The following is a 9,504-nucleotide window of genomic DNA, read 5'->3' as shown; positions in this document are numbered from 1 at the left end:
GATCCGAGTAATTAAAGTACAGCTTTTCTAAAGAAAGCCCCGGAGCTGTGTTTCGGGCCAGCCTGGCCTCTCTGCTCCAGGGCCGCAGGCCCTCTCGGGGTGGGGGGCGGGTGGGGGCCGCAGGACGGTCACCCCCCGCTGACACGGCCAGAGGCTCTTTATCGGAGAAGACAGAGGACCTGGAGCTGAGCGAGCGCCAGCTGAGAGGAGTCGGCAGCTCCTCTCCTGACCGTTTCTCCTTTAATGGGGATTTTTGGTAATCAAATTGTTTACCCCAAGAAGGGGGTGGGCATTTTTCCAGAAGGAGAGCCCCACTTACTGTGTCTGGTATTGGCTGAACCTCCCGAGGCCCCGTCAGCCTCTCCCTGGCAAGTCGCGAGCGGGACGGCAGTCGGGGGACGGGGGCATGTCAGGGCTGTGCCAGGTGCCAAAGGAACTGGAAAAGTGGGAAGTCCCAAACTTCAAAATGCAATCCCATATAAAATACGTTTAAGAAAAAAAAAAAAAAAGCCTTTAAAAAAATTTTAATACAAAAATACTCATACACAGTTTTCCAAACACAATGTCCCACTTTAAATGCTATTTTCCCCTGACTGGAAGTTCTCACGTCTACAGTTCAGTCTGTTACCCCCCAGAAGGAACTTCAAGTTTTTAAGTCTATCTGGACTGGTGAGAGCACCGAGTGTTCCTAAAAGGAGCCTGACCTCATCCTGCAGGAAGCTCCGACGCCGACAGACCATTTCAGTTCGTATTTAATTTCGGACAGGGCGTTTCACATCTCAACAGGGTACGGCGGACACCACGACGCCCGTGAGCAATTCACTCTAGTGACTGACAAACACCCAACACATGCTGCTCGGAGGATCGAGAATTTGGCAACAGTCATTTGTGTTAATTTTCATCAAAACAGGCTTATCTGTAGTTCTGGAAGGTGGGCACTACACACCCTGTGGCTTGTGTGGTCAGGATCACAACTTGAGAGGCATCCGAAGCGCAGGCCTGAGCGGGTGGGAGGCCCGGGAGGCGGGGTGTCGTGCGCGGCTCCTCCCGTGACGGGGCAAACGGTGTCTCCCCCGCGCGCCGTGGGCGCCACGCTCGACTCCCCTAGTGGTCCCATGTCATGAGTGCCGGGGTGGACACGTCCCCGGGCCCGACACCCGGAGACCGGTGCTGGCGCGGGCAGGCGCGACCTCGCTGGGGCCACGGTGCCGGCCGTTCCTGATGCTGAGGAATCCGGAGATGGGGCAATTTTCGCTTTGTTTCTGCTTCATGTTCATGACAAAGGACTGAAGCTGGTGTTCAGAAAGACCGACTCCCCCTACACGAGCTCTCCCTCTGACTCGGAGCGAAGCGCGTTGGCCGCCGTGGGAGAGCCCTTGGGCTCAGCCGCCACGCTGCAGCCTGGTTGTACTCAGATTTATAAACCAGTTTTCTAGAGGTTTTTCAAAGTTAGTGTTATTTGCTCATTAGTTCAACAGTTTTTGGAAAGAGGATAACCATATTTAAAATAATTTTTCCAGTATTTCCTTCAGAAAGATCGTAGAATTTGAAAATATCAAAGTGACTCAAGAAATCACAAGATTTTTACTACGTCAAATACAAAAATAAGTTAATCTGCTCCCCAAAGTGCACTGCAAGCCCAGTCTGATGGTCTGACTTCTGCAGAAGTCCCTTCGCTGGTGGGAAAGGACAAGCGAGGCGCGTGGCCCGCACCCCAGGCCCCGGGCCTCGGAAGAGCGGACTCCTGCAGGGCCCCCACGGCCTTGGGCCCTGGCCCAGAGCGCCGCCGGACCCGTTGCTGGAACAACCTTCCAAGTTGTTCGGGGAATAAGGAGCATAAATCTATACAACAATCCAGTATTTTCTTAGGACGATTTGAGAGAAATTAAGAGTTCTAAACTGAGCCCCCCCTCCCCCCCCCCCGCCCAGTCCCCGTGTCTTACCAAAGCAAGTGCATTTCCGGAGGTCACCTGAGCCACATGCAGGAGTCAACTGATGACCAAGGTCCCGTATCTCCTGGGTCGCCGTGTATGGCTCCTTTCTCCAGGACGGCGGTAGGAGAGGCACCAAAGGGACCGCCACAGTCAGTAAAACTCTGCTCTTAGTGCTGGGGGAGGCGCGGGCCTGCAGACACCAGGGAGCCTCACACCAGGAGCAGATTCTTCCCTGCGGTCAGAACCTGGCAGAGACCACCGCCCCCAAGAGCTCACGTCACAGAACCACGGAGAAGCCGTGACCAGGGCTCTGGGTCCAAGGACATCCTGCAATTGTGCAAGGAGCAGGAGACCTCAGGAGCAGTTTTCAAGAAGGGCTGTGTATACGTCTCTGCAGGATACATGTCCTCCTTAGGTTATCTTAAGAAGAAAGAGCAGAAGACGGCATCTGCCGCTGAGTATCCCCTTCCCTCCCATTGCGAGCACGGAGACTGCAGGCCCCACGGAGGGCACGCGGGTGGTCTGACAGGACCCCTGCCCTCGGGGCGCTCCGGACTCCCCACAGTCAAGAGGAACTTCGAGAGAGAGAAGACAACTTCATATTCCCAGCAGCTTCTCACTTTGTGGGGCTGGGCCTTCTAATAAAGGAAAGTTAGTGGCCATCTCCCGGGGAAACCCAGGCCGGGCGCCCGCCCGCTGCCGCGCCCACGGCACAGGCCCGGAGCCCCGGCGCGAGCGCTTCTCCGCAGCGTCCTGGCTGAGCACGTTTTCCACAAACAGACCCACACGTGTGACTCGGTGGCAGTAACTAGATGGGACAGTTCTAAACTCCGGGTCTCTCCTCAGACCCTGAGGGAACATTTTTTTGGAAATGCACGTCTCCCACGTGCTCTGGGTCCCCAGGGTGGCAAGCACCTGCCCTGCACCCAACCGTCACCACAGGGCACAACACAGCTTCTACAGAGCCATTGTCACGAACTCCTCTCTTGACACAAACTCACTACCGAGTTCCGCTCCTTTCGCTGGGACAACTCGGGGCCGCATCAGTAAATACACATTTCAGTCGGTGGTAATTTGTGAAACAAGTTTAGCAAAAATATATTGAGAATAAAAGCCAGAAACTGGTAGAGAAAAGCCAAATGAAAAAAATATACAAAGTCTTCCCCCAAATGTTGGCAAGAACCGAGTGCGTTCAGGAGGCAGGCAGGTGAGAAGCGCCAGCCCCAGCCCGCTCGGGAGGGGCTGGGCCGCGCAGACCCCACACTTGGGAGGCTGACGCCGCGGCGCCACTCAGTCCAGATCCACGTCAGAACAAGCCACGGGGGCATCTTACAACAACGCTACCACTACCACCGCTCCTGGGGCCGGCTGCTCACTAGGATGGAAAAGAAGCGTTTTGAGGAAAAATTTCACATTAGTACGAAAAAAAAAAATCATACAGCTGTTTCATAAGAGCAAAATAATGATCAAAATCATGGTTTCCAGGGAATCCAGGGTCTGAGTCCTTGCCCAGGCCCCACCCTGGTCTCTCCTGAGTGATGAAGACAGGTAAGCAGGCCAAGTAACATTGTTAAGATTAAAGAGATAATAGTGATCCTTTAGAAAAATACTACTCTCTACGTTTCGGGTGAGATAGAAACATTTCATATGCCAATTAATTTTCAATTATAACTTTAACCTACAAAAATAGAGTGGGAGGGGACCTTGACATTCTCAGAAATTCAAGTGTAGCTGTAATGCTCTGTACTAAGGCTTGTGTGTCCGGGAACCTTCTGAACCTCGCGGCCCAGACGGGTTGTCAGTGCAGACGCAGCGGGCGCTGCTGAGGATGGCTCAGTGGTGGACAGGCGCTCCCCCCCCAGGAGGCCTACACGGCTGGGTCCTCCGGGCCAGTCCCCCGCGTGGCCCTCTACCCTTGGATCTGGCCAAGCCGCTGCCTGGCGCTATTTGCCTTCCATGACTCTCCGCCAGCACCTTCTTCTCTTCCTCTTCCCCTTGGACTTGGTGGGCTCCAGAAAGGGTTTCTCAGTCTTGGCGCTTCGAGCCGACTCTGCCCCCAAGTCGTGCTCGCAGCAGTAGGACCGCCCGTCCTGGGTGGAGCTGAAGGCTGTCCCGTCCTGGTGTTCCTTGCAAAACGAATTGGGGCAAAAGTGGCAAAACAGAGTGGAAGGTTTGCCACACACGTCACAATGATGCCAAGGACATTCCCACTTCCCTGCAATGAAACATGACAAATTAGCAGAAGTGACAGAACCGAACAACTTCTAACCTCTTCATGGTTGAAAACCAATTTTAAAACCATCCAGTGAGACAGACACAGGTTAAGACAAGACACTGCTTCCTGCCGAGCTGTGAAAACGTGAAGGGAAGCGAAGGCGGGCAGGCCCGGCGGAGGGCCCGGCGGAGGGCACGCGCCCCGCTGACACGCCGACTTCTCTCCTGTGACTCCGCCGTGGCCTGGACCCGCGGTCTTCCTGACGTCAGTGTGTACGGGGCACCATCACACCTCCTGCAGAGAGCTTTCCCATTTGCCTATGAAACCGTGCTCTGTCATAATTGCTTTTTTTAACACTCAAACGTGTCGGACTTTTCCTTTTATAGCTTTTCAGTTTCTCTGGCTAAAGGCCTGTTTTTCTTCTGAGACCCCAGTGGACATTTTCACAGTGGCGCCTACAATCTGTCCGAAACGAGGCTGAAAGCGCGAGGTAGAGCCCACTGCTTGTCCCCTCCTGGCCTGTCCCCTCCTCCCATGCCATCAGCTCTGGTGTGGCCTCCGCTCGGGGCAGCCTCAGAGGTTCCACGACCATTCGCGCCGCAAACGCTGACTCCATGTGCAGACCTCCCCAGGCTGGGCCTCACTACCTGAGTCACCAGCGAATCTGTGACCGGGAGAGGAGAGCCATCGACAGGGACCCCCAAAGGCTGCCAGGGGGCCCGCTCACCCACCGAAGGGCCGCTTGCCCAGGCCCAGGCACGACAGGTGGTAGGCCTTGGTACAGGACTTGCGGTCACACAGCACCAGCTGGCCGCCATCCCCACAGCGGAAACACTCGTCCTCGGACTCCTTCTTCCCTTCACCTCTGGTTCTCCGCCTCCTGGTTCTTTTCTTGGTCTTTTTGCCCTTTTCCTCTGAAGAAAGGGATGTTGAGGTCTAGAAGAAAAAAGCGCAGTTCACTTGAAAGAATCTCACGGACGGAAGCAATAAGAAACTACGAAGAGCCAGAGTCGGGGTGCAGGGGCTTCAGAGGCCCATGGAGACGCTCTTACACCGAAAGGACAGAAGACGGGGACAGGACACATGCCCAGGGAGGGCCATCCACCTCGCTAAATGGAAGAGAGTTGAGCACAGAAAGTAAGACCGGCTTTGCCGAAAGTCTCCTGCAGCGGCACCTCATAGTGGCTGACGGGATGCTCGGGCCACAGAGTGGCTCCTGCCGGGCCGCGGTGCATCCTTGGCTCTTTCTAGTAAGAATTTCATCGTGAATGAGAGAAGATCACTCTCCGGTTAAAGCAGCAGACACCAACACGGACACCCAACTCAGGGCGGATGCCTGGGACCTGCCAGTGTTTTAGGGCCCAGGTTATGTGGCACAAGGAGGCAGGTAATTGTGCCCAAATTTGGGACCTTCCCAGCATCTCAGAATTGGACCTTACCTGTAACTAAGGATGAGGTCACACTGGGGTAGGGGGCCCTTAATCCCGTATGACCAGGGTCCTTAGAGGAAGAGGAAGAGACCCAGAACAGGGAGCAGGCCCCGTGAATCACGGCAGAGACGAGGAAAGCGTCTACGAGCCCGAGGAACGCCAAAGGTTGCCGGAAACCACCAGAAGCTGGGAGAGCGCTGGGAGGGAGTGCAGCCCTGACTACACCCTGATTTCGGGTTTCTGGCCTCGAGAAGTTCTGTTGTTCATGCCTCAGCCGGTGGCACTTTGCGACAGGGAACCCTCGCCTCCCTGCGGCCATCCTCACCCACACCCTGCAAAGACCCCCTCCCGCCTGTCACAGCTACAGGTCAGCTCAGAAGAAGCCACTTTCCACACGAGGGACGTGCTCGCAGACGTCGGAACTGCTGATGTCAGCTGGGGACAGTGGGAGCCATGCCTTTACCTTTGGTCTGTCCCCGAGGAACCCGCTGCAGTTGGAGGCCCCACACCGACAGACTGTTTTCTCGTTACCCAAACAATCGAGGTTGTAGTTGAAGGTCAGCTCTGTCCCTGGGTGACAAGAGACACAGCGCTGGAAATACTGGCCTCTTTGTCACGGCGAGAGCCTCCGCCAGGTCCACGGAACACACTCCCGCCCCCTCACGGCTCTCCACGTGCGCTCCGAGGAGAACCAGCTGCAGCGCCCCCGCCCCGCGCCCGCCCCCCGGGCTGCTCCAGCCTGGCCTCGCGCGGCACCTCTGACGGCTGCCGCCTGCCGCGCAGCCCAGGCCCCGTGCTGTGACCCTGGAGGTGTCATACCTGCCGGAATGTCACACACTGCAAACAGGCCCACACGAGTGTCACCGTTCACTGTCCACTTGAGGGTCTCACAGTTGGGCTGGCAGCTGTGGTTCATAAATCGGGAATAGTTTCCTTTGGGGCCAGCATCGATTATACGGTCCTGTAAGGTACAACTCAAGTTTCAAGCAGCATTGGAATACGCGGGCAGCGCTTAGCCATCACGTCCTTGTTTAAAGGGAATTTTCACCGTCTTAACACCTGCTGGACAACGATGTTGTGCTGGAAACCGTGGTCTCCCGTGTCCACTCAGACAGGACACCCCCAAGCCAGTCCTGTTTCTCTCACTCACAGGGGGGGGCGGGTCACAACCACATGGAGAGGACCAAGCCCCAGTGAGTGTTGGTGAGGATGGGGCAGCCAGCTGGTGCTCCCCACCACCACCCATCGGATGACAAACAAGAAGCCAGGAGACACGGGAAGGTCAACACTAACGGCCGGTGGAAACTCAGCACTCACAGACAAGAACAAGAGGAGCCCAGTTCCAAAATGGACAAAGGATATGAACAAGCAATGCCCAAAGATGAGATCCAGACAGACGCGCATTTGGGAAGGTGTCCGCATCCCTAAGCAGCTGACGAAGTACAAACTCCAACAACAATGCAGTCTGACCTCACGCTGCAACGGGAGCGCTGGCCAAGACACCAGGGCCGGCCACAGGCCGGCAGGGACAGCTTTGAGAGAGCAAGCCGCCGCCGCCGAAGACACACGGCCCACGGCGGCCCTGCCCTGGTGCACGTGCATGGGAGGATGTGTTCGTCGCCAGCAATGGGGAGACTGGAGCCTAAAGGTCACTGGCTGGACTGCACAAGGGGTCCCCATGCCACAGGGAGCAGTCGAGGTAAGAAATGTCCCAGCAGGCAGGAGGACACTTAAAATCAGGCAAAGTACGGAAGTCATGAGTTTGTGCAAAGTTGTGTCTGAACGGGGCACACAAACGTGTAAACACACACGTCTGTGGGATGTCTCCCCTGGGGCCCTAGGAGCCCTGTGCTGGGCCCCCCTGCCTGGCGATGCCGCCCCACAGGGTCTCCCGTGTCCAGGACAGGCTGGCTCCGACACTTCCCACCTCAGCCACACCCACGCCACGTGTTCCTTATGTAGAGAAATGGCACCACAATGGGCTTGCCCCGCAGCATGCTCTCCCACGGCCTAAGGGCCCCGCTAACCACCCACCCCGGCGCCGGGGGTGCCATCCCCCCCAGGGACGACGCTGCCGTCTGCACTCTCACGCACCCGTGCTGGCGTTCCCACAAACCCTTTCCAGAACACAGCCTGCGATGCCTGCCAGTAGCGGGACAGCCCTGGTCAGCCCTGGTCCCCAACGCCACCCACAGAGCGACGGGCCCCCACGGGCTCCCGTGGGCACTTCCGGGCGCGGGCTGAGGGCCACATGCCCGGGGCCGGCTCACCACGTCTTCACTCTGTTCTCTGTGCCTACGCACAGTGGATACTCGAGCCCTGGTAGCCACGTGTCAAATCTTCCTCCCAGGACAACACTCGATTTTCACCTTCACAGAGCCTTCTCTGAGAACTTCCCCAGTTTTCTACAGCTCTTTTATTTATCTTTTGCTTTATGCGCTCAGGGTTTCTGACCAGCCTGGCCCAGCCCTCCCTCCCCCTACGCTACAAAAGATACCCCCGACATTCCCTAGCTCCTGACTGCGTCTGGAATATCGCCTTCAGTGAGTGGAGGCAGGGGGAGGCAGCCCTGCCGCCTGCCCCTGGGACGGGGAGCGCCACGTGGATACGCCCCGCTTTACCCTTGCAAATGTAGCCCTCTGCGTGGATCCGGGATGGCCGGCCAACGCTGATTTTGAAACTGTGACGAGTGGGTGTATTGGTGGGTGTGGGGTGTGGGGTGTGGGGGGGTCAGACACCGGTGCGCTCGGCCTCCCTGCGCCGTCCCCAGGAGCAGCGGAAGCAGCAAGCATCTTTGTCTCCCTCCTGAGCCTCGCTCAGGCCTTCATCAAACAGGAGGAAAAGGCCTTCTTTTCTGTCTCCTGAGTTTCGTCAGGAGCGCGTCTACACTCTCTCGGTTCCTTGGCACTCGCCTCTTACCCTGTAGCCACAGGACCGATGGACACTCAGCTCACCCCAGAATCTTTGGCTCCCTCTGTTCTGCAGACCTGCTGCGGCCTCAAGCCAGCCTCGTGCTCTTCCCGAGGAGCAGTTCAGTGTTTACGTCTGGCTGGCAAAGGAGTCTTCGTCACAGCCAGTAATTTTAATACGATTTTTACTCTGTTGGCCATTCTGGATGGATTTCCCTGAAATACAGGGTCCTTTTCTTTCATTTCCTTTGAGTTTTCCAGAAGGTCAGCGGAGGCGCAGGCTCGTCTCCGGGCTGGGGCCACGCAGGGACGCTCCGGGGCCTGCTCCCTGTGCTGTGCGTGTCTCCTGGTCTTTCTCTGTCCTTCCTCCTCAGTCATGTCCGCCCCACGTCTGCTGCTCCCCACATGCCCCTTGCGGCTGAAGCTTTGCCCGGCAGACGCCCGCGTCTCCTCCTGTCTGATCCTGAGCCCGTCGAGTTCCCGACTCAGCTCTGCCGGCTGTCTGGCCACCTCCAGCTCCTCACACTTCAGAATCCACGCTCAATGCCGGGTAGAGCTTTCATCCGCCGCGCCCTTCGTCCCCCGTCTCTGAGCGCGCTGGGGGCCCGCGGCGGCTCGCAGCTGCACTGGCAGTCCTGCTGTCTCAGGTACCTTCTCTGCTGCCAGCCTGATGGCAGCAGTCCCTTCTCTGCCAGCCTGATGGCACCGGTCCCTTCTCTGTCTCACTCTCGAAGATGGTCCTTCCCAAGGCCTGTCACCCGCGCCTCCCAGGAGCCCCCCCTGCCTCCAGTCTCCGCTGTCCTCTTTGGAAACTCAGTGGGAACTCAGCGCTCTCAGGTTGATGGGTCTGTCTGTCCTCAGTTCCGCTCCAGATGCGCTTTGTATGTACTTCTTGTTGTGGTTGCTTTGGAAGTGAGCTGCGGCCCTCTCCTACCAGAATCCTGTGTGTAGATTCTTTCATTTTTAGAGATTAATGCTGCTGACTGTGGATCTCCTTCTATTTTTTTTTTTTCCAT

The 9,504-nt window shown here is 57.0% G+C and overlaps 1 protein-coding gene and 1 non-coding gene across 2 annotated transcripts in view; both read right to left on the bottom strand.

Annotated features, from left to right (window-relative positions):
• Positions 1 to 3,004: 3,004 nt before the first annotated feature.
• NSD2 (nuclear receptor binding SET domain protein 2) overlaps positions 3,005 to 9,504 on the bottom strand; it is a 59,842-nt gene continuing 53,342 nt past the window's right edge. Inside the window, 4 exon segments of the mRNA XM_045881626.3 lie at positions 3,005 to 4,149; positions 4,881 to 5,085; positions 6,043 to 6,149; positions 6,399 to 6,540. Coding sequence (XP_045737582.1) covers positions 3,878 to 4,149; positions 4,881 to 5,085; positions 6,043 to 6,149; positions 6,399 to 6,540 — 726 coding nt within the window. The 3' untranslated portion in view covers positions 3,005 to 3,877.
• Positions 6,653 to 6,780, bottom strand: LOC123849178 (small Cajal body-specific RNA 23). Its single transcript, XR_006792004.2, has one exon. It is a non-coding gene; the product is annotated as a small Cajal body-specific RNA 23 (non-coding RNA).

The sequence above is a fragment of the Mirounga angustirostris genome, unplaced genomic scaffold (assembly GCF_029215605.1).
Source record: "Mirounga angustirostris isolate CCGP_5_RB_7025 unplaced genomic scaffold, mMirAng1.0.hap1 SCAF_2, whole genome shotgun sequence".
Lineage (NCBI taxonomy): Eukaryota > Metazoa > Chordata > Mammalia > Carnivora > Phocidae > Mirounga > Mirounga angustirostris.
Note: the sequence above shows the minus strand (reverse complement) of the source record. Positions and strands in the feature narration are given on the sequence as shown.